Raw genomic sequence first — 24,000 nt, 5'->3', positions numbered from 1 at the left:
TCTCTCTCACTCTTCTCCTCCTTCTCTCTCTCTCTCTCAGTCACTCTCACTCATCTCGTCTCTCTCCTCTCTCTCTCTCTCTCTCTCTCTCTCTCTCTCTCTCTCTCTTCTCTCTCTCTCTCTCTCTCTCTCTCTCTCTCTCTCTCTCTCCTCTCTCTCTCTCTCTCTCTCTCTCTCTCTCTCTCCCTCTCTCTCTCCTCTCTCTCTTCTCTCTCTCTCTCTCTCTTCTCTTCTCTCTCTCCTCTCTCTCTCTCTCTCTCTCTCTCTCTCTCTCTCTCTCTCTCTCTCTCTCCTTCTCTCTCTCTCTCTCTCTCTCTCTCTCTCTCTCTCTCTCTCTCTCTCTCTCTCTCTCTCTCTCTCTCTCTCTTCTCTTCTCTCTCTCTCTCTCTCTCTCTCTCTCTCTCTCTGCTGGGCTTTACCTCTCACATATTGCTGATCTTCTGTATGATGTGCGTGCTCTGCTTGATGCTGCTGTTTTGTGCACAGATTAATGATGCACTGGTGCGGCCTTTGCTTCGGCTGAAGGACAACTGCTGCCATTTGGTGGAGTGTGAACGTGTCCTGCAGAATGCGGGAAAAGTACGAAGAACTTGTTCAGCTGTATCAGAATAAAGAGAACCACAAGAAAGGTGAGGAGGGGCTGCCTGCTTTCTTTGTGTTTCTACCTCACTGTGCATCAGCATCAGCAGCAGCAATACTGAAGTAATGGTAATAGCTGTGTTTAGTGCAGTATGTAGCATCTTACTCACTTTGAATGAAGTGCATTGTTTAGTGAAGTTGCCCCAATGCTTTGGTGAACCCCACCCATGGGCCATCATATGTTGTGATCCCCTGTTTGACATGCCTTTGTTCTTCTTGTTCTACTTGTAGCCCTTGACCTACTGCTACGGCATGGCCAGAAATCCTCCGGCACGCTACGGGGCTACGAGCCCACGATCCGGTATCTGCAGCATTTAGGTAAGTGTTGCTGGCCTGACTTGGGCTCCCCTGTATCATGGGTGGGGCATGCTATCCAACACTGCAGCAGCAAGACAACCTTTGAAGTTGCTGTGTGTGTTGGGGGGGGGGGGGGGGGGGGCACCGCACACAGGTAGAAACTAACTTCAGTGGCCAACTTGAGTTCAGAGCACTGTTTAGATAGTAAGTGTTGTCAAGATTCCTCCGTGCTCGGGCCGTGTGGCGGCTTCATATGTCTGGGGTGGCACACTGCATTGGGCTTTTTTTTATTCAGCCACTGGTGGCGCTGTGGGTGACATGTTTGTTTAGCATTCTGCTTTTCTTTCGCATCAAGCCACTTGTTTGTATGATGGTATTTTGCTAGATTTTGTCCGTGTTCTGTTTTGACTTTGTTCCTGTGAAAGTGTTGCATGGAAACGGTTTGGCCCTTAGGGATATCTGTTTTCTTATTTGCTTTTTTTCTGTTGAACTCAACAAGGTGCCAACCGCCTGGAGCTCATCTTTGAATACTCAAAGTGGATTCTGCGTGCAAGCCCTGAAGATGGCTTACGGGTATGTGTGTCTTAATCTCTTGGGAGATCTTAGAAACACAACATTCTGCATGTTGCAAATTTCCTAGTTCTGGAAGGCTTTGGAGAATATGTACTGTACAGATTGATGTCCTCTTCGGAATTGGAAATTCTGTTTGTGTGCTTGTGTGTTCGTGCAGATATTCACAGAGGACAGTCCAGAGGTTGAGTCACTGCCCAGGGACAAAGTACTAGCACACCTGGAGTCTGTTGCCAAGTCACTTGTGATCAAGTATTTGGTAAGCCTTCACAGCCAGTCTTTGTTTCTCCAGCCGTCTATGTCTGCAGTGCATTTCAAAACTATAGACGCGTAGGGTTTTTGAAATATTTCAAATTTGGCTGGAACTTTTTGAGAATAGTTTTCGGAATATTGCTCAGGATCGCTCCACAATTACCCTATTATAGTTTCTAAAGGATTGGATAACAGACGCCCAATTTGGAAAAATTTATGCACAAAGTGATCACAGATTTTATGTGGTATAGATGCTGGCATAACGGTTTTTGCCTAGGTACGCGTCTATAGTTTTGAAATGGACTGTAGTATTACCCATACTTTTGGCTTGTTCACCGAATTTTTTATTTGTTTTGTGTTGGCCGTGTCATGTCAGTGCCTGCGCAACGCTCTCTTCTCCCTGGCTTGTACTTACTGTATTTGACTTTCCATGGTTGGAATGGTTATGGGCCTACCATTCACGACTGTTCCTTCTTCTGTCGTGATTGTGGTTCTTGTTCTTGTTATCTAGGAACACATCATCATTTATGGCCAGGACACTAGTGCTGTCTTTCACAATCGACTCATCACCTTGTACCGCGAGAGGATTGAAGCGATATTAATGGAGAAGACCGCAGCAGGTGGTAAGTTTTGACTGCACGCTGCTCACTGATATGGGGTAGCAAGGTGGAAGGCAAAGGGCAGCAGCTAGAGGTTGGGTGGGTTGGTGGGGGGCATTATTATTATATGCAGCAGCAAGTGCGGTACTTCCATTAAATGGGCAGTGTGGATTAAATTCAAACAGTGGTATGAGGGTATTGACAGTGACTCAGGATACGGAGCACAAAGTGGTGGCTACTCACTATATCTATGTTCATTCACTTAATACCGGTTATGTGTTGCTAACGATCGTGTGCTTTCACTGTGCAGGCGCGGAATCTCCAGACGAGGCAGACAAGGTGCCAGCTGGTTCAGAACCTGGTGATCTAGGGCACTATCGACAGCGGCTGCTCACCTTCCTGGAGCAATCGCAACACTACCAGCCAGCTAAGCTCATCGTTCACTTTCCTGTCGGAAGTGAGTATGGGTACTACAGTACACTCATGATGGTGTGCCTTGCTTGTGAAGTTCAATTCCTGCTGTCAGGGGTGCCTATCTGGCTGGAGTTGAGTTCTGGTGTGTCCTGATCTAATCTAGACGATTGCCTATGTCCTGGACAGAATTCCTGCTTGGTCTCCCCAATCATGTGTTCTCTTTCTTGCTCTTTCTCTCCAATCTTGGACACTGGACATACATTTTATATGCATGTACAGTGCTGCTCAATGAAATCCGATCGAGCGAGTCAATGCGACGCCGGGAGCTGTGCCTAGACCTGCGAACACTGGGATGGTGAACTGGTGCAGGATGCAAACTTGGCTCGTGCAATCGGATTTCATTGAACAGCGCTGTACATCAAAGGGACAGTGTAAAAGTTTGCAAACTTACTATGCGTGCTTTTATGGTTTCTTTTCTGCCCACAGAACTGTTTGAGGAAAGGGCATTGTTGCTAGGCCGTATGAATCGCCATGAGCAGGCGTTGGCCATCTACACACACGTCTTGAAGGACACTAAGCAGGCAGAAGAGTAAGTTGTTGGTCAGTGGTGGCAATGCTATTATTTTATTATTATGCACATATACCACACACCAGTGTAACCAGACAGTTGCTCCCAGTAAGTTTTTGATGACAATTGAGCTCACAGAATGCATGTGGAAAGCACAGTCCGCATGCCTCACGCTGTTGGTATTGTTGTGGCAGCTGGTGATTTTTAGACCGAATGAAACTTGTAGGGGTTGCTGTACGTGTCGATTTTTGGATAAACACGGTTCAAAAATGACGATTTAGATTTTACGCCCCAAACCAATAAAAATAAAACCCGACTTGTTTGGGTGAAATACGTGTGTTTAAATATAAAGTGCGGCTTTTTCTCCAGAAGATATCTAATATGTACCATATTAAGGTACATGTAGCGTATTTGATTGCAGCGTCATCATGAAGTCCTGTTGCTTGCTGCTGGAGTCCAGCTCGCTAATATAATGCTTGCAAATCCAAGGCACGACCGTTGTGCGCAACAAGAATGGGCTTGGATGTGAAAGTCAGAAGCCACTCCAAAAAGGAGTGCAAGGCATCGACTATGGAGGTACTGTCAACTGGCTTGCTGCTAAATGCCAAGGCCAACTTGCCGCCGACCCTTTGCATGGACAATCCCGTCACTTTCAGTGGCCTTGGCAGATATCGGGCAGTCTGGAAGAACGTAGCGACTAAACTTGTTGGGCCATGTCCATGGAAAAGGCCGCGATCTGGGTGGTTTTAGAGTTGCAGCCAAGGCCAGTCGTCTCAAGGTCTAATGGCGCAGAGCTGTTAGACAATGGCTGAGGCTCGATCCAAGGTGGAGGAATCTCAGTGACTTCATCATAATCCATGTAAACCCAGTCCATAAACACTGTGATGGTTCACAGTCTGGTCTATTGCTTTCGGGAGGAAAGCAAGGTGGAAACTGAGTATCTTGGTCATTCTTTGTTCTCTGATTGATACCAAGTCTGTGTGTACCGGTATGTGTTGCTATGTGTGTAGGTACTGCCGCAAGAACTACAATCGCAGCAGTGAGCACAGTAAAGATGTACGTGTAACAATATCCACCTGTTATTACTTGATGTGTACATTGGCATGATGCAATCGTTGTTGATGATTTCAGTATTTTTGTATCATGTACTTGTTAAGAAAAATAGAACCGAATGACTTCTTGCTGGGCGTCCCAATAGTGACCAGTTCAACATCGTATTCTCTTGCAGTTGACTGCGCCATATACTTCACTCCTTCACCACTGGTGACTTCAGCCCTTTCACTAACCGATCTAGATCACCCCAGTGGAATGGTGGTCCTGTGAGCAGAACTCAAGTTCCATGTCTTGTAGCCGTATTCCTCTCTCTCTCTCTCTCTCTCACTCTCACTCTCTCTTTCTCTCTCCCTCTCTCTTCTCACTGCTCTTTATTTTCCTCGTGTACTCTACAGGTGTATCTGTGCCTTCTACGCATGTACCTTCAGCCACCGCAGGCTAGTAGTTTAGGTGTCTCATCAGACACCATACCCCAGGCCAATGTCACGGCTGCTCTGGAGGTCCTCCTAGAGCACTATGAGCACATTGATACTGCTAAGGTAGGCACTGCTTGCCAGTACTGCTGATATTTTGCTCACGGATGCTGACACGCTCTGTGTACAGTGATGTAGTTGCCGCTGGTGGTGTCACTACTCGTATCTGCTGTTTTTTTTAAAAATAGGACGTTGCATGTAAAAGTCGGGCCGATTCCTGTTAACGCCGGTGTGAGGGCCCAGCTTCCATTGAAGCCTGCTACATGTATTTCTAGGTCTCTGCATGAAAACCAGGCATACTTCCAAGTATATGTATATGCAAAATGTTGGGCTTCATAAATTATAATGAGGCTTTTATCCGAGGCAGGCTTTTATACATGACATTTCTGATGTCAAATTCGTTCGCAGTCAGCTTTGTCTCCGTTTAGATGAGTCCTGTCACTTGCCTTTTGCACTACCGTAAAATTCCGTTATTAAGCCCCGGGCGTATACTTTGCAGAGCGTCAAAAACTGGGCGTATATATGGGCATGGGCTTATTTTAGGGCATGGGCGTTATTTCGGACGCAATCTGCAGAAGATCAATCTATCAGCAGCCCACTAGTTTCAGTGAACCACCATTCACACTGAGCGCGGTACAGGTACATCAAACCACAGCTGTACACCAACGGAACATCGCTGTCCTCGCGCGCCGTAACAGTGTTGAGTTCTGCAATGACTATTTGCTGCGTGCAGTTGGATGGCACGCACTCGATCTACAACTGTTCTACAGTTTGTACTCGAACGCACGCTCGCGCGCTGGTCATTTTGAGTCCACTTTACGCCCTGGGCTTATTTCGGCCATGGGCGCTAAAACGGTCTTGAAGTGTACACCGCCTAAAACTGGGCTTAATATCGGACATGGGCGTTATTTAGGGTGGGCTTATTTACGGAATTTTACGGTATATCTTCCTGTCTAACTTTGCTTCCCTCTTTGTCTGTACAAAAGTGTATGTCTGCTGCATGTGAACCTAGTATTCTGTTGTGCATTGTCAGTGCTTGGTCCACCCAATCTGAGCCAGTCTCCTTACTGTGTCAATGTTCTGTTGGATGGAGTCTGTGGAGTGTGACCAAAAGCAATTTTTTCTGTTAAATGCAATGCTTTTAGTCATCATGCACTGCTCTACTACATGTCTGCTGCTCTTGGTGTTGGTGTTGTATCAGCTGCTGAACAGAACATGATGTCCTTGTTGTCCTTGCTGTGCGTGTTGTGATTGTTCAGGCACTGGAGCTGCTCCCGGCTGACATTCCTATCAGGGAGATCCACCAGTTCCTGTGCCATGTCTTGATCAAGCAGACCCAGCGGCGGCGAGACCAGCAGATGCTCAAGAGCTTGCTGCTGGCCGAATTACTCGAGGTATGGACAGGGACCTACATATATGTGCTCTGTGCATTGTAGAAAGTTGTTTGCACCACCACCAGTAGGAAGATCGCGAGAAGCTGTGAAATCCTCTGTTTGACTGGAGTGCTGTTGCATTGAAGTACTTGTATTACTATGGGAAAGTGTGTTTGTGTATGTAATAGCACTCTGTATGTGCGTGGGTTGTACCTCAAATCTGTACATACAAGTCTGGGCTGAATACTGTAAATATTTGTTTTTTTGTCTTGATTCTTAGGTGCAACAGCAGCGCATTGCAGTGCAAAGCCAGTTTGCTCGCATCACCCAGGAGACGACATGTGAAGTGTGCAGGAAACGCATCAACCAGAGGTATGGCATGAAACACTGGTGCACTGTTCCACACATGAGACTAGTAGAATCGTAATGGATGTGTATGATGCTACTGTTTGTGGACATCTACTGTACGTGAAGAATGGGTGTGTTTGTGTATACGCACAGCAAATTGTACATGTGCTGGTTTTTTTGTGTTTTGTTTGTGTGTTGCACTAGTGCATTTGCTCGCTATCCCGATGGCTCTGTTGAGCACTTCTATTGCTATCAAGCTAAGCACAAAGAGCAGAAGGAGTCATAGCTCTCCAACCAACTGCACCATAGACCATATCAGCAGTACCCGAGATGGAGAATTCCGAGTAGCCATGGCCGGTCACTGGCACTCTGATCTTCATCATATTGTATATAGACGTATGTAGCCATCTCTACCCGACTAGTTAGCCGCAAGTTTTGCCCGTTTTGTTTTAGCCTTCCAGCCTCCTTCTCTGCCTTGCTCTATTTTGTCTTTTGGCACGTTGGCCATTGTTCCGCCCAAACTGGTAGTACCCATGGCTGGCTGGAGGTACGTATACCGCTTTGTATTCCAGGCTTGATTACTTGTTTCGTCCGGTCAGGGAATGTTTCATTGCTGCTGGTGCATGCATGCACTCTCCCTTGTCAACGGATTTTGATGAAAGACTATTTGCCCACGCACGCGCTCTCACCTCACTCAATCGTGCAGGCACGGTGAAGATTTTTTTTATTCTTGTATTGATTTTTATATTTTCCCCTCTCGTTTCCATTCAGAACTGATGTACATGTATGTGTCGACTGGGTCACAGTGGGTACTGTGCATGTGGCAGTAAAGTCGTGCATGGTCACCAGCAGCACAGTCTAGTTACGGCGTTTATATGTTCTTACACAATACTACTCCTTAGCTCACTAGTCCTTACTTAGCTTCTGTGTTTGTGCACATGTGCTTTCGTCAAGGTTTCCAACATTGTTCCTGTCTCATAAAACTGCCTATGGTTATACTGTTGTGCTGTGGGTGAGAGTGCGGGTGCATGCAGACAGTCAGCTAATGGTATTGAAATCTTCTTGGAAACGTATCACCATTTTCATACCTTTGTGGCTTTTTGTAGCTACGCACTGCGTGACGGCATGGCCCCTCGTTTATTATGGTTACAAAGAGTGGAGGTATGGCTGCATGTGTGCAGAATGGTCGGGTATGTCTTCTTGGACTTTGGAGGATTCGTGTAGCGTAGGCGTGACACTGACACTGTGCCTGTTATTTTGAGTCTCTTTCCTAAAATCCTGTGTGACCTAATCAATTATTTATCCGGATATCTTGGCACTATCATTTCACTAGGCCCTACTTATTACTTCCACGACCAATATGCTTTAGCACTACGTGTATAACAATTTGTGCAGCCCTGTCGCTGTAGATCCGTTTCCTTTCCGGGCCTGCATGCACCTGCCCAGATTTATGCTCCGAGCGCGAGTTGAGACGCGCGCAGGTGACAACCACGGAATCTCAGATCTGTCCAGTCCGGTATATAGCCCTATTGCAGTTCTTGCCTGATGACGTAAAACTAAAAGCACAACACCGTAACGACGCTGTAGCTGCTGTGCGCGTGCGACTTCGGCTCGGCATCGCAGCAAAAAAATGAAGTCTGAAAATAGCACCGTGGCCGTGATGAAGTCACAGCCAGGCGCAGGGAGTTGGTAGCATAATTATAACCATGATAACCATGATAAACAAGTCTTGTCTTGATCTCAACTAAGTTACTTACTCAAGTAGGGCCTTACCCTGTTACCAAGAGTACATAACCAGGGTTATGTACTCTTGCTGTTACTGACAGGTCCCCGCATGCAATACTACTCATACTGTCATAGTCGTAGTTGTAATGCACTTTTGTAGTGTGTCACATGTGCACAGCATTCAACAAGTGAAGTGTCACGTCAGCGTTGTTGGTTTGAATGAAGATCTTGCGTACATGCACATAACAGACAGCAGTGCAGTACATGTAGTAAACAGGGAACAGCCCAAATAAAAATTATGACGCTGTCGCTCTGCAGCTAGCAATACTAGCCGCTCGCGCTAGTCAGCAAGGTTGTGTAAGTCGTTACTGTTGAAGTGTTCTTGCATGCGTTATCTGTGGTAGCCCGCTTTCATCCTTCATCTTCACATTAATTATATTCGGGCGTTTGGTGATTCGAAAGGTATATAGCCCTATTGCAGTCCCAAGCTTGTTCTTCTCAGAATGTAGGCTCGTTGTGCAAGCAGCTGAGTGGGATTTCTGGAGCGTTCGTGCTGTGTGGTTTGGAAACTAACACTTGACTGTGTTGCATATTGGCGAGCTGGCTGGTGGGGTAACTCGTCGCTAGCGGGCAGCTATGGCAGATCCGCAGCTGGTATCGCTCAATGTTGGTGGAGTGCGGTAAGCTAGCTATGCGATTTTGCAATCCATTTGTCAAACCCGGCTACTACTTCGAAGTAGTATTACTACAAGTACAACATACAAATTACAATCATGCACAATCTGCCCTCAAATAATTGATTACAATCATGCACAATCTGCCCTCAAATAATTGATGAATACAAATCTTGTAGTACATCTACATTGATTACGTAGCAGTCTGAAGAAATTCTTTTCACTTTGCAAGTACAGAATCATTGCAAAAAAAGGAAATTATTCTTCTTTGATCGTGTACGTATTACATGTGAACATCCACCAACAATTTTCAATTTGGGGACATTCGTGTTTCACGCATGATTCCCAGCCCACCGCTGACTGCACAAACAGTAAAAAGGTGTGGGCATAGCTTCATGATCTGCAGCAAGAGGCGTCAGTGCCGCGTCACAGAGTGGCAATCACCGGATGACCCTTGTCCCATGAATTACTGAAGAAACGGAATTCACACTCCAATGGGCAATCCCGTCCTAGCAGTTTGGGTAGATTTTGGACTTCATGTACCGCCAAATAGTAATTCAAACTGTATGCACGTGATCGCCGGCTGACCGTGATTGGGACTGATTGGCAGCTAATCCACTGCCGGTGCCTCCCGGTGCCGATTAGGCCGAAGTGAACCAACCTGTAGAGATCATCTGCTATGAGTGATCGATTTCGGTTGCATCAAGGGGTGGTCGCCTATGACCGATTTGATTGTAGTCCATGCATGTATGTGCATGTAATGTGTGTATGCATGTCAGCCTTCATTAGCAAGAAGTCGTTCTAGTCATTGCTATAATCATTGCCGCTTTTCCACATGAGGGGATAGTTTGCACCCGCCTATCTCAGTGCATGCCGTACCTTTCATCACCCAGTACTGGCGTGGTGGTATGTCCTCCAGGCTGTGGCCGCCACTAGTACATGTATTTACAATTAGTCTTATGGGTCTCCCTCAGCTTATTCTATGCTACTGCTAGTGTGTACTGTCAGCAAGAGTACATAACCAAAAGTGTGCAACTCAACGATCCTCCAGCCCACGGCGGAATTTTTTTATGACATCAGTCTTTGGCGGCTGTTTGGCTCACTGATGCCGTCATGCGTAGCCAGAGATCAAAGTACCAATAATTTGTACATCACAGCTAACGTTACGGTAGTCGAAGTAGAACAACGGATGATAGATCATTTCTCCTGAACCCGATGAACTCTCACCGTATCTACAAAACACGCGCGGAAAGCATACGCACTTGATCATACTTCTGCCAAAGAATGACGCAATAAAAAATTCCGCCATGGGCGAACCCATCACAGCTCGAGATAGAAGTTGCACACTCTTGGTTAACTGTTATGTACTCTTGCTGTCAGGCACATACGTGTAGCACACACTTAGAACTGATCCAGTCAAGCAAAATACCAGTCCAGCCAACACGGTGCATAGAGATGCCTTTGACGGCTGCTCTGACGCACTACTCGTGCGTTTTGTCCCCTTACGCTACCCAGGCATGGTTGGTTGACCAAACCATGGCCCAGTCAAAGCCGGACCAGCCAGACCGGCTACTTCCTCCTGAGTGTCATTCTGAGTGATAGGCCGCAATGCATGTACATGATATATTATGGTAAAGTAAACTTCCTCGTGTTGTGCCTCTTCCGTGTCTGATAGGTTCTATACATCTCGGGAAACACTTCTGTCCATTCCGAACACATTCTTTTCAAGGTATGTAGTGGGCCCAAATGCAAACATTGGGTGATGAAGAATACTCTTGGCGCAGCGTTTCAGTAAGACCGTGGTGGCGTTGGCGGCAGTGTTGATTGTGGTGTATTGAAGAAGTATATACTAGTCTGTAGACCTTTCAAAAGAAGAGTTACAGTCCTGCACAGAGAAATCCGACCTCGTGAATAAAGTAGCGCTGTGCTCAAGTGCGCAGAGTGGTGTGTGTGTGTGGAGCTAGGGCCGCGTAGCCCCCCCCCCCCCCCCCCCCCCCCCGGGGCGCTATTATGTTCATGAGGTCGGATTTCTCGGCCAGGTCTGTACTTCACGTAGTTGTACATGTATCCCCCTAATCAGTGTGTGTGTGGGGGGGGGGGGGGGGGGGGCTTTGTGCTTAGAGTTCAATCGGATGGATTGTTGAGGAGAACTCATTGTATTTTCGGATAGTTCTTGTTGCATAGGTCACAAGTTGATCACTTCTGGTGGGTTTTTAAAGAAGCATGTGTGTGGGTGGGTGTGCGCACGCGCGCGCGTGTGTGTGTGTGTGTGTGTGTGTGTGTGTGTGTGTGCGCGTGCATGTGCTTCCGATGCACAGTCTTGTTAGTGAACGGATTCCAAGTGCACGGGATGACAGCGGTGCGGTGAGTACCTCGGTGTGTGCCGGATCTGAATAGCTCTGTGTGTGTGTGTGTGTGTGCATGGTTGCAGTTTCATGTGCACCTTGCCGTGACTTTGAGAAACTTCCCGGTGTAGTTGGCACAGGTATGTATCCTCTAATAACAAGGTGGTCATTTTTGGGCACAGTATGCGCTCCCTGTCTAAATCAGGGATTGCAGGAAAAGCCTTTCCATGACCATGTGAGTCTTCAAGTACAGTGAGGTATTTTAGTCGGTGTTTGTGTGTGCCTTACCATTATGTGCAATGCACAGCTGTTCATTGATCGAGATCCCACGCTCTTCAGCATTATCCTCAACTACATGCGAACGAAGAAGTTAGATCTAAGGTAAGCATTGCCAACTGGTATCCAACAACTTTACCAGGGGCGGATCCAGAGATCTCTACAGGGGGGTTCCGGTTGAACCAAAATTGAACAGCCAAAATATTATGGAATCAGATGTGCGGTTGACACTTGTAATAACGACAATCCGATTGTGTTAGTGGGAATCGCATGCTTTTAAAACACACTACGGACATAATACTACTATATTTTTCCATCATCGACCACACCACACCTGCGCTCTCCAGCCGGCCTCGACACGTTGCCACAGCACACCACCATCGCTGGAGACTGAGTCGGAGCGCAGTTGTGGTGTGGTGGACGATGGAAAACCTGTACAGGGCCAAATGCTGCTGCTTACCCTACATTGTATATTATTTTGTACGGACACATAATCATATACATGTATGCAATCGACTGGCACACAGGTTCAGTGAGGGCTTGAAGACCCTTTCAACGTCTTGTTAAGATCGAATATGCAAGCCATGGGTACGTTGAGAGCCAGGAATGCCGAAATGACAACTAAGTTACTTCCCCTGTCCATTCGTACATTCGGAAATATTTGGCATTTTTACGACGCGAAATGCTCTATAGTCACAGGACAAGAGCATCGCCTTCACTTCAGTGACAGAAACAACAACAGCGAAACAGTGTCGACAATTGTGCAATCCTTCCAATGTCATCTAAAACACATCCCTGGCGCAGCATTCCGTTCCTGCGGGGGAACAACTAGTCACTACTGCATGCTGCAGCAGGTAGAGATTACTGACTTTGCTTGGATGTCGGAGTCCTCATCTTCTGAGGAGCTTCGTTGAAGAGTGTCAGTACTCGGAACATCCTTTCTCTTCTGCAAAAAACGTGTCCAAGGAATACTGACCACACCACACCGATCCTGAGCAGCAGTGAATGACAGCGCCAATGGAGGTAAGTTTGGATCGTTTCGAAAGATCAAAAAGGAAACAACCACCCAATGTTGTCTACAGTGTCCGTTTGTAAATCACGGACGTGAACACCAGTACAGACTACTATCCGTACAGTAGCCATCTACCGCACGCGCATGCAGTGCAATGACTGAGTGACAGTCTGTGCTCCTCGACTCAGTGACTTGCACTGACTGTGATCGGACGGACGTCCTTTTGTGCACACATGATATTTTTCGATATTTTCTCAGCCGCACACTTTGCAAAATTTAGGGGGTTCCATGGAACCCCCGGAACCCCCCCCCTGGATCCGCCACTGTTTACGATTATCGTGTTGAATGTGACTAAGCCATGCATACTATGGTAGCATGAGGTTTTAATGAGTCTTAGTCACGACAGTATTCTGTTGTGTGGTTAGAAAGGCACAGCAAGTACTTGGAGCAGTGTGTCCTATGTACTGTTGCCGAGACGATAACCATCCAGTGTCCAATCCCGGTGCTTGGTTTGTAGCCCTTGCGCTTGGTAGTGCAATATCAAGTTGTCAAGCTCCTCCAGGCTGAGCTCACTTCGATCAGCTGCGGTGCCTCTGTGCACACAGCGGCTATGCCCTGAATTTAACCATTGCGAGGTTGTCTGTTTCCATCCTCTGCCTGTAGGGGACAGAGCATCTACAGTGTCCAGATCGAGGCGGAGTTCTTCAACATTCAGCCGCTTGGTCAGTTGCACACAGCACAGTTCTGTTACATGTATATTCTGTGTTCTGTCATGAGTTGGTTCCAATTCCATTGGGATAACCCTCAAGCGAAGGTAGTGATCGGGGTTGAACATGACTGTGTGTTCCTTGCTGGTATGCCCACAATTGCCAGGGTAAAAGTCTCCGTCTTGATCAGACAGATGATACAATTCAGTGCTACATTTATAACTTGCAGTATAGCCAATGTAGTAGTCAAGAAAAATTTAAGAATCCAACTGTTCTCACGGTTCACTGTCCGCTGTCGTCTCTGCAGTTCGCATGTTGCAGCTGGTGGAGGAACATGGCCGCTCTGGATGTGGTGACATCCTTTTCCATGCATACCTCCAGCCTCCAGGTACTTATTGTGCTTAGCATGTGTCCCTCTGAGTCTTAGCTAGGTGACTTTCCTTCAGTGTTACTATCTCCAACTTACCTTGCATTGTGCATCTGAGTCGCTACATGTAGAGTCAGAAAGTCCAAGGGCTGACGGTTAGGCCATGCTGAAGACTGTTACGTACGGCGGCACGTCTTGTCACTCATTCAATTTGTAGTTTTTTGTACTGTGAAGTGCAGTAAAACTCCCCAGATCCGGGCAGGTTGGGACCGAGCACTGCCTGTAACCCATAACTTACATACTTACTGCATGCAGGTAAAGATTTTCTGCCAATCGATATGACCGTTTTGGGGCCGTTTTCCGTTGAAAAGTCATGTTTATGACTCTACAGGGTCGTAAAGGTGCCCGGTAGATGGAAGTACCCGGATTAGGGACGTCCGGATCTCGGGGGAGTTTTACTGTGCTGCTTGGCTTCCCCAGTGCTGCGGGTAAATCGATTTGTGTCCTAATTTGGAAACATGCCTCTATGTGTGTGTGTGTGTGTGTGTGTGTGTGTGCGCTTTTGCTTGTTCCTCTGTGTGTGTTTGCATGTGCGCACCCGCATCATGTATTGGACGCTGCAGCATTTGACGTTGTGGGAGACAGTGGACTTGTGAGTAGTTCATGGGACAACAACATGGCGAGGTTCATGGCTGCGCCTGCAAAGAGTGGTGAGATTCTATTCAGTGTACTAGTACCATTCTACCTTGAAGGGGCTAGATGATAACATGTTTTGCTTCGGTCGGAAAGCCTATGGTCTTATCAACTGGGTAGTGATTACTGCCGTCTTCCAGGCGAGCAATATGAAGCTCTTCCAAAATAAAATTAAAGCAAGTGAAGGTCTGGTGTGTGTGTGGGGAGGGGAGGGGGGGGGGGGGTGATGACTTTCCTCAAAAACGGGGTAACACGTTTTCAAAAGGCTTACACGCACGCACACCCGCCTACATGCACATGCATGCGCACATACATATCCACACGCACACACACACACACACCTTGGACCTTGGACGCGCTGCCATACTCTGGCTATGCGGACCCCATGCGGGGGGGGGGGGGGGGATTAAGCAGGTTCGGAACAGTAGGGACGATGACGGGATAGGTCCTGTGGTCTACTGAACCGCCGACCGCAATTGCAAACGATGCAGAAGGAGCTACGGTCTGTGTTGGTTGCTCTGGCCGAGAAACGATTTAGGAAGCTTCTAGTATCAAGACCATATACAGTCGTCCCTCTCTAATCCAGCACTTTATAAACCAGCACCCTCGATAAACCAGCACAATTTTCAGTAGCCAAAATGTCCTCTTCATGCACATCACAATAGTAGATAAGATTTGTTAATCCAGCACCCTCCCTAATCCAGCAGATTTCCGTGGCACAAATGGTGCCGGATTATAGAGGGACCACTGTATATAATTACGCTTCTTCGATGTGGATAGCTCGTGTGGCAAGACAGGTGAAGATGCACAGCCATCTCTTTGCCTGCACTCAGCATCCCTGCTTCGTGTACATCGATCCTGCAAAGTCGATACCAACCCTTTCGAATGCACGGGTGCCGGGTTCAATCCGGAATGTTGGCAGTGGCGTCATGAGCTGCTTTGCAGGCTTTGCCTTTCGGCGTTGGCATTTGGGACGTTGACGTTCCCTTCTTTGACTGCTTCACGGGCACCGACGACCCAGAACCGCTTTACCAACTCGTTCAGAACTTGATTGGTCCCGAGTGCGTGATGACCGTTGCTATGAATCCGTTTGATCACACGCTTAGTCGTTGGATGCGTCCTGGGAAGGATGATTGGTGACACCGTGTCAGGGGGCAAGAAGTCTGCATACTGAAGGCGTCTCCTTGCGTGCGGCAAACCACTGTCATCTAACTGTGGATGGCGTACTGCAATCTTGCTCTGGGAACTCACAGGCTGTCCCTTCTTGATGGCTTTGATCTCATCTCGGAACTCAGACTCCTGCTCTGATTTCATTAGCATCGGACTCATTCAACTCATCTACTGTCAATTCACCCAGTTTGCGGCGTTCATGTGGAGCTCAAGTGGTGTGGTGGTGGCTTCCTGTCACCACAATAAAGGACAAGCATGGCATGAACGTCTAGACCTAACTCCGTCGCCGGGCATCCAAGTTCTCGCCACTCCACACTCCTTGTCCATTGTGATACTTGTACTACATGTAGTTTGTTCTGATCTGTGTCATTGCAGGTGTGGACAGTGACCCGGTGTTTCGTATTGTAGGTCATCAGAACTGGCTGGCTGCTACCTATACACAACACGTGTGCTGTTACAGGTCAGCTGGCTTCTACCTAATCGGCCAATCTACTGAACACTGCAGACTCTTTCTTGGAAAACACACTGTATCATAGTCATTCACCATGTTGTTGGTGGTGGTGGTGATGGTGGTGGTGATGATGGCGGTGGTGATGGTGGTGATGATGGTGGCGATGGCGGTGGTGGTGGCGATGGTGGTGGTAGTGTGTTTGTGCACGTGCACGTGTGTTTGTGCGTGCATGGGAAACACAACCATGTTGAGTGGCTGCCACCATTACTAACCCTATCTTTTTTCTATGCATTTCAGACGGAAAGAGTCGTTCGGCTGGGAACTGGTGTTCATTAGTCCTGTCATCCAGAGACCACAGCAGATTGCATTCAATTCTAAAGTCACAACAGGCAACCAGATCAAGCAGCTGCTGGCAGTAGCATCGGGTATGTGTTCCACACCATGTACTACAATGACCTGTCTGTCTGTCTGTCTCTCTCTTTTCTCAAGCGCTTGGTATTGGCGCACACGTGTGTGACTTACATCAAAGTAGCACCCACCCACATGCTATTCCCTACTCTTGGGCCGGAATGGTTATGAAGGGGCTTTGATCGTGTTGCTCATTGTATTTAATCACTGTACTGTACCTGTGTGTTCATATTCCTCTCATGGCTACAATCAATTTAGGAGGAAACATCTGTGTATGGGATGTGACTGCACCCGATGCAGCTTCAACAGAGATCAGTAAGTCAGTCCGGCTGACTGTGGAGGTTATTCCATGCTATCAATACGCCCATTGCGCAATGACGTAATTTGTACCGCGAACACCCCACACAGCCACCTGGGCATGGTCTTCTCTGTGTGCATCACTGATTCACTGGTCCCAGCGTACTCACATGCATTACTCATGAAATCCACATTTGGCGACGTGCCCATTATCATACGTCAAACTAGACCTAACGTATTGCCGGTACTTGCTTGGAGTGGCTTCGTCAAACTGAGAAGCCAGGAGGGCTTGCACTGGTACACCCTGCTTGAAATAGAAACACAGCACTGTGTATTGATACTCTGGAGTTTGATAGTATACCCTACTTTGGTGCGTGTCTGCTTTGTGTTCAGCTAAGCACGACTTTGCTAGTACCGTCGACTCGCTGATCTTCATCGGCCCGCAGCTAGTAGCCCTGAGCAGTACTGGGAAAGTGGCCGTGTGGAATCCAATGACGCGCCAGTGGAAAGTGCAGCATGTGACACCCATCACCAGTCACGACACGGCCGGCTCATCCCTACTCTTGGGCTGTGCCAATGGCAAGATCTACTACATTGGTAAGCCACACTCTACTTCGATATGGATAGCGTACAGGGGAGCATTACAAGTGTAGGCTCTGCTACTGGTGACGAATGTCATCATGTTGGTGCAGCATGGGGAGCAATCACGAGTATGTTTGCGTATGCTAGGATGTGGTCTGTTTGAACACTGCAATCAGCAGCAGTGCGTGCATGAATATCATGGATAAATCATGGTTCACCGATGCCTGCAGAGGTAGTCATCGTTGACCAGTGAAGCTCAGGATTGTGGCTGTGTAACTGTGTGTGTGAGTAAGGACCACATCTTGACTACTGTGGCCTATTCTGTGTGTGCATGTGTGTGTGTCTGTGTGCACGCGTGTGTGTGCGTACGTGCACTTGCATGTGTGTTGATGCTATGTAGACATGGAGAAGTTTCCAGTGCGCATGAAGGACAACGATCTTCTTGTTACCCAGCTCTACCAAGACCCTGCTAAGGAAGCTGTAACGGCATTGAGTGTCTATTTCACTCCTAAGATGTGTATGTTCCTGTAGTATCATAGACTAAAACGTGTTATAATGACTTTGTAGTTTGTATACAGATGAAGTGCAGAACCTCAACTATTCTTTCAGGTCTGTGAGCTTGGTAATGTTCTACACCAGGACAGTGTTATAGAGTAAAGCTGCATTCACTAACTGCCTATGGTGCATGCAAGGCTGGTCTTTATAAGCAGGTGGTCTTTCAACACAGGTCATCACAGGTGTATCAACGTACAGTGGAATTAGCGATTTTAGCAAAAAATGTGTTTATGCTAAAGTTTAGTTTCCCTCAAAGCTACGAATAAAGTTTAGTTGTGCCAATCGGAAGGTTGCATTCTGCAGGCCATGCAACATGCACTTTCAGAAACATACTTGAAGTAGCTTGGTACCTGAGATAAGCGTTCTGAAGTCACAGGTGGTCCTCTAACACAGGTCATGCTGTATCTCTTTCTCCTACTAACGTTACAGGCACTATTGGTCACTGGTTGGAGATAGCGTACGGCACGGCCAGTGGAACGGTGCGTGTCATTGTTGAGCACCCGGAGACACTCGGACAGGGATTTCAGCTGCTGCACACCTTCACCGTGCATCGGTCGCCTGTGGTACGGGTCATGCTAGGAGAGAAGCACCTGATCTCTGGTTAGTGACACCCGCTCAGCTGATGTTATGGTGTGCAATTGCTTACACCTTGCTATTAGGCTACATGGTACCTCTTATGAGACTGTTGAAAGCGAAGACTAGCAGTGTTGGAAATTTCACCATTATACTGTAATGAGCACTTGAGGTTCCTTGTTCTCCTCACCTGGTTGTTTTCCGTCCCTGCACAATCATGCTTTCTTGGAGAGAAATGCGTTTTACATATATTGTGTGAAGTAGTCATTTCTGATGTTGGTATCCTCCATCTGTCTGAGCTCGGCGCTGTGTTTCTTCTCATGCTGCAGTCTGCTCCGATTGCAATCACGTGCGCACGTGGACAGTGACTCGTTTCCGCGGTTGCCTGTCCACGCAGCCAGGCTCGCAGCCGCTCGCTTCATTCAATGTCATGTCTCTGGAGGGTGGCATTGGTTCTGATGGTGTATCACCTTCTCCATCTGCTAGAGATATCGGTATGTGTGCACACCAGGGTTGTTGTGTACTTTCATCAGTGTCAATGGGTTTGACCATACGTATAGGACTGTATATATTGGTCAACGGTAAACGCGGCTCTCTGGTTCTCAGTGGTCACACTCCATCATACCCAGCATCAGCCATCAAGAACGCCTCTAAAACAACTCAGCTACTTGTATCTTCTTGTAGTGGTTGTGGGCAGGCGAAAGCAGTTTTGGAGTGGTCCGGCCGTAGCCTAAACATTCACGTACTATATAACATGGTGGTACGAAAGTACTTCCTAAGCGTTAATCTTGTCAGGGGCTAGTCCTCTAGAACAGTTCCGCTGGGCGTTGCATTTCCTTTCCCTGTCACTGCAGTGCCAAGGTACAGCATATGTATTACTCATTAAACAACTTTTGCACATAGTACAACTAGCCCGAGGTTACTTCAATGGATGCTTTGTGCGCAGCGACTTTGAGTGGCAAACTCGTACTACAGTATGTGACGTGTATTGCATGTCCTCTGTAGTATCGTAAGAATAGTAGTGCCGAGCGGCTAGTCCTATCTCCCCTGTTCCATGTTGTTGACAGGGCCATTCGGAGATCACGATGACCAGCAAGTGTTCCTTCAGAGTGTAGTGCCTGAGTCCAATGAACTGTATGTTCGCCTCTCCTCAACCGGCAAGAGGTCAGTTTCCCTTTCCCTACTTGATGTAACAGTCACAAGATCACCGTAATGAGTCGGCTATTGTCCCAATTTCCTCAGACTTGAACAGGAAAAGTGGTTGACTTCTGCTACAAGTAGAATTTTCATGTTTGCTATGCCACCAGCCCTGCAATGTCACAGCTCTCCGGGTGTCATGTTGTGCAGCCACTCTATACTGCTCACTGTACACATACCCTCGTGTGTTGAACATTGGCATATATCTATGGTTGGTCTTGCTTGCAGGCTGTGTGTCTTGAGGCCAGTTGACAGCTCCAACATCACCGCACACTGTGTGCACGAGTTTGATGGTGGTAGCCGCATTGGCTCCAGGTCCCGCAGATACGTTGTCACGGGACAGTCGAATGGCTCAATTCAGGTGAGAGAGTGAGTGAGTGTGAGAGGGAGGGAGGGAGAGAGAGAGAGAGAGAGAGAGAGAGAGAGAGAGAGAGAGAGAGAGAGAGAGAGAGAGAGAGAGAGAGAGAGAGAGAGAGAGAGAGAGAGAGAGAGAGAGGAAGAGGAAGAGGAAGAGGAGGAAGCAGTTAGTGAGTCAGAGAAGAGAACAAGAGGTGACACTTCTTTTTCGATTGCCCTTTGTCTTCTGTAGATGTTCGACTTGACGACTGCAGTTGAACATGGGCGAACAAATGTGATGGGCAGCGGTAAGTTATGGTCGTCTTTGTGCACGGCAATTGAGTCTGTATGACGGTTGCAAACCTGTGCTGTATAATATAGTACTGAGTAATCATATTGATAGTGAGCGTTCGGCATTCAGGAGGGACATGTGCCTGCACTTTGCTCTTACTGCCTCTGTTTTTGTGTTGGCGTTTTCAGACATGGTTCCCTTTGATGTGTCAAGCGGACCGAATCAGATGGAGTTCTTGGGTGCACTTGAACAGCTGGAGCTACGCACAGCCTCATCTCTGGAGTCCTCATTGCGCACGGCATCGGAGAGGTCACTAGCGGGCAGTCTTCGTTTCTACCACTCGGCAGCCTCACCCAGCCCTCAGTGTGTACACCATGGCATGGCAGGGAACGGAGGGGGCTACTCTAGCCTGCGAGGTTCTGGTCGGGGTGGCAACTTGGCCGCTGCTGCTGCCACTTCTGCCGCTGTCGCTGCTCAGGCTTCGGCCAGTCAGCAGCAGCAACAGCAGCCGCAGCGGCAGTCACAGCAGCATCTTAGTCAGCAGCCGCGACAGGAGGCTCAAGCTCCCCCTCCGACTGCAGAAGCCACTGTGTCTGAGCAAGGAGGGGCAGACTCAGGAGGAGACTTAGCAGTAGTGAACGTATCACCAGTACCAGAGGCAGAGGCAGAACAGAACCCTCCTCAGAAAACAGAGAAAGATGATGTTGCCACTTACATGTACAGCGGTTCTCCTCCTTTGAGCTCGTCCAGAGCATCACGCTCATCTCTTCTCTCCGAGTGTGGACAGCAATCACCAACAATACAGCGGGGACGATCGGCAACAATCAGTTGCCTTCCATCATCATCTGGTAGTAGCGTAGACTCTAGGGCTGCTATCATGCAAGAAGGCCCGTTCACCAAGCATGCTGGCAGCAGTGCAGCAGCTCACGGTAGTACTCATGCTGTATCCAATATTAGCATGCCCTTGTCGCTCAGCCCCCAGTCCAGCGCAGTGCAGGACCACTCTCCCACATCACACACTGTGGTGCCCTTAAGCGCTGCTGCTCACACTAGTAATCAAGCGGCGGCGGCGGTGTCAACTAGCTACCATCACCGGCGCAGTATGAGTATGTCTGCCACAGCCGGTACCAGTAGCAGCAGCGGTGCGTCGGGAAGCAAGCGCTCGCCGCCATCGCAGCCTTCCAACAGCGTCAAGCTAAGCTTGTCGGCCGGCGAGGTGTCTGCGCCGATCACACAGAGTTCTGGCGTCAGCGGTGTCATGTCATCGTCGCTGGTGTCCGCTGCCTCAGCAGCACGCCATGCCACAGCAGCCTCTACACAGTCAGCCAGCAGTGCGCAGTGGCAAGCGGCACATCTCGCACGCTTTGGGGCACTGCCTGCTAGCTCATCCCTGGACGAGCGTAATTCCTACATCTCTCACTGCTGATGGTGTCAAGCAGGTACTTGCAGTACTGGTAGACCTTGACTTGCTATTGCTGAACTACAACACGCCATGGTGATATTGCAGCACATTCTGTCTGGTACTTGAGACCACATGTCATGTAATCCCATAGCTCACAGGGTGAATGGTGACTTGTGCCCGGCCTTGCCCGCTTTTCCCAGCCAGCCCGTTGTTGACGCACACATTTGTCCGCATGTCCACGTTGTCACCCCCCCCCCCCCCCCCCCCCAGGCTTGAACTGACCAGCCTGCAATACTGCATTTCTGGGCTTGATCTTTTTCATTTGTACGCATCTTAACTCGCAAAGAAGAAAAAAGAAGGCAATGCAGCTACCATGGCGATGCAGCCAGCCCGGTATTAGTAAATTGAAAACTGCCGAGGTGCTTCTACAATTTACAGTCTTTCTGCTGATATATTATATCCTCATGACTCAGAGTCATGATTTCACCCAGCGCCGGAGGTAGCAGCTGCACAACTGCTTCAAACATCCCTGTATAGTTTATTTTCCCTAGTCAAAGGTTTATTCTTTTCAGAGCTGAGGAGAGTTCTATGAACGATGTGCACACTGCTTTACCAGTTTGTTATCATACTGCACATTGAGCGGGCCTTTCCGAATGGCATCATGCAGCCACTGGTGATATGCAATGTTTCTTTGTCTGTACTGTTAGGACCTGTTACTATGGAGTGATAGTGTGCTCTAAGAAGACTGCGAGTGCACAATGTTCGACTGTGGATAATACAGTGTAGTATTACATGTCAGGCGCGTGCGCCGGTGCCCTTCAAGGGGGGGGGGGATGCCCCCGGCAAAAATTTCAAAAAATGAAGCAAAATCCTGCATTTTGAGCGAAAAAGGGGGGGGGGGCCCAGGGGGGGGGTTCCGGGCACCCAGGAACCCATACGGGGCACGCGCCTGCATGTACAGTCAACTATGTTACTTCGCTTATAACGACACTCGGCGGGGCATCAAAAAGGTGTCCTTATTCGCGAAGTGTCGTTATACCCGAAGTCATACAGTGGGATGGGACTTTGCTCTGGGCATGCAAATTCTGTCGTTATTCGTGAATTGTCGTCATATCTGCAGTCGTTATTAGCGAAGTTGACTGTAGATAATGATTATCAGTGGGCTTGACTCACATCACAATCTCAACAAGGAGCATTGTTGAGAGAGTGACGGAAGTCAATATTATAAATAAATTTATGGTTTCCTTGCCGTAGCGAAGTATTTTTGATAGACTATAGCTTTTTTCATCTTTCTGACTGTCCTTCAACTTTCTTTCATGATCAACTTGCAAGCACAAACATGACAGTACTGCCAGTATAATTTATAGTAGTAGCCAGTGCACTTTGGCCTAGTGACTTGTGTACATCTAGACTGTCCTGTACAATTATGTACATGTAGATACTATTCAAGCAACAGTTACACTACTACTATATGTACTATAACTAACTTCCACTCACTCGACAACATCCTCAGCTGAGAGTCTTGAATTTGAAAATAAAATGTCCGCTATCAAGCACACTTCGATTTGACTCCTGTCCAACACTTGCAGTACAGCTGGGCACACCGGCATGATACAGTCTGCAGTGGTCTGACTAGTCTTGAGTCAGCAAGAAGATCAAAACAACCTTTGCAAGAAGATCTTACATCACACTTGCCATGACAGCGCAGCATGCGCGGAGCATGCATCTTCTATCAATCATTTTTCTTTCCTTTTTTTCACCCCATGAAAAAAGGTCAAAGTCTTGTACGATCGAGTCCTCAATATTCAAATTAAGGGTAATGAATCACTTCGATTCAAAGGTCTGAAAACACCGTAAAGTTAGGTGTAAAGTGTCTTTGGTTCGTTCACTGAGGCTGGGTTGAGCTATGTCTCGTGCTGTTGGAATAGAAGATGCTATCTCCTGCGAGCAGCCCAAGCCGTTCGTAGCATCCAAATCCAGTCCCTATCCACGTCAAGAGGGCGTTGCAATACCTGTTCCACCAAATTCAGGTTTGGTGGGAACAGCAATATCTGGAACCCTTGAAGATGTGCGGGCAGCTGTTGAAGCCAATAAAGATTGCTTGAACAAGCTGGGCCCTGAGGGTCTGACAGCTTTGCAGACTGCTATTCGAAATGCTCGTCATGATGTTGCCAGATTGCTCGTGGAGCTTGGAGCTGACGTAGATGCCAGGGGAGCAAAGAACAGGACTGCTGTGATGGTTGCATGTCAGGTGAGACGCACATTGTATTATCAGCCACAGGAGATGAACATGCAGTATAAAACACTGGAGCAAGTAACATGAACCGGGCATGGTCCTCAAGAAATGCACCG

General features: G+C 47.9%; 4 protein-coding genes across 4 annotated transcripts in view; 3 read left to right on the top strand and 1 right to left on the bottom strand.

The window, feature by feature from the left end:
- The window catches only part of LOC135814292 (vam6/Vps39-like protein), a 20,206-nt gene extending 12,624 nt beyond the window's left edge, over positions 1-7,582 (top strand). The window contains 13 exon segments of the mRNA XM_065327390.1: positions 487-570; positions 572-629; positions 871-957; positions 1,436-1,509; positions 1,667-1,765; positions 2,270-2,381; positions 2,668-2,814; positions 3,258-3,360; positions 4,350-4,395; positions 4,788-4,931; positions 6,125-6,259; positions 6,519-6,610; positions 6,791-7,582. Of these exon segments, the coding sequence (XP_065183462.1) occupies positions 487-570; positions 572-629; positions 871-957; positions 1,436-1,509; positions 1,667-1,765; positions 2,270-2,381; positions 2,668-2,814; positions 3,258-3,360; positions 4,350-4,395; positions 4,788-4,931; positions 6,125-6,259; positions 6,519-6,610; positions 6,791-6,872 (1,263 nt within the window). The 3' untranslated portion in view covers positions 6,873-7,582.
- The window catches only part of LOC135814296 (myotubularin-related protein 9-like), a 165,544-nt gene that overhangs the window by 50,919 nt on the left and 90,625 nt on the right, over positions 1-24,000 (bottom strand). The window lies entirely within an intron of this gene.
- LOC135814290 (SH3KBP1-binding protein 1-like) lies at positions 8,674-22,409 on the top strand (the record flags this gene model as incomplete). The annotated part of the gene is given in 18 exon segments (XM_065327389.1): positions 8,674-8,991; positions 10,661-10,714; positions 11,304-11,349; positions 11,638-11,711; positions 13,282-13,340; positions 13,633-13,713; positions 14,316-14,402; positions 15,931-16,015; positions 16,304-16,431; positions 16,673-16,729; positions 17,105-17,308; positions 17,694-17,810; positions 18,278-18,448; positions 18,751-18,915; positions 19,489-19,585; positions 19,847-19,979; positions 20,208-20,262; positions 20,435-22,409. Coding segments are annotated over 18 exon segments (2,895 nt in total). The 3' UTR covers positions 21,673-22,409.
- The window catches only part of LOC135814289 (uncharacterized), a 31,303-nt gene continuing 30,752 nt past the window's right edge, over positions 23,450-24,000 (top strand). The window contains exon 1 of the mRNA XM_065327388.1: positions 23,450-23,899. Within this exon, the coding sequence (XP_065183460.1) occupies positions 23,555-23,899 (345 nt within the window). The 5' untranslated portion in view covers positions 23,450-23,554. The remainder of the gene's footprint in view (positions 23,900-24,000) is intronic.

The sequence above is a fragment of the Sycon ciliatum genome, chromosome 4 (assembly GCF_964019385.1).
Source record: "Sycon ciliatum chromosome 4, ocSycCili1.1, whole genome shotgun sequence".
Classification (NCBI taxonomy): domain Eukaryota; kingdom Metazoa; phylum Porifera; class Calcarea; order Leucosolenida; family Sycettidae; genus Sycon; species Sycon ciliatum.
The sequence above is the reverse complement of the archived record's forward strand: the minus strand, read 5'-3'. Positions and strand labels throughout refer to the sequence as shown.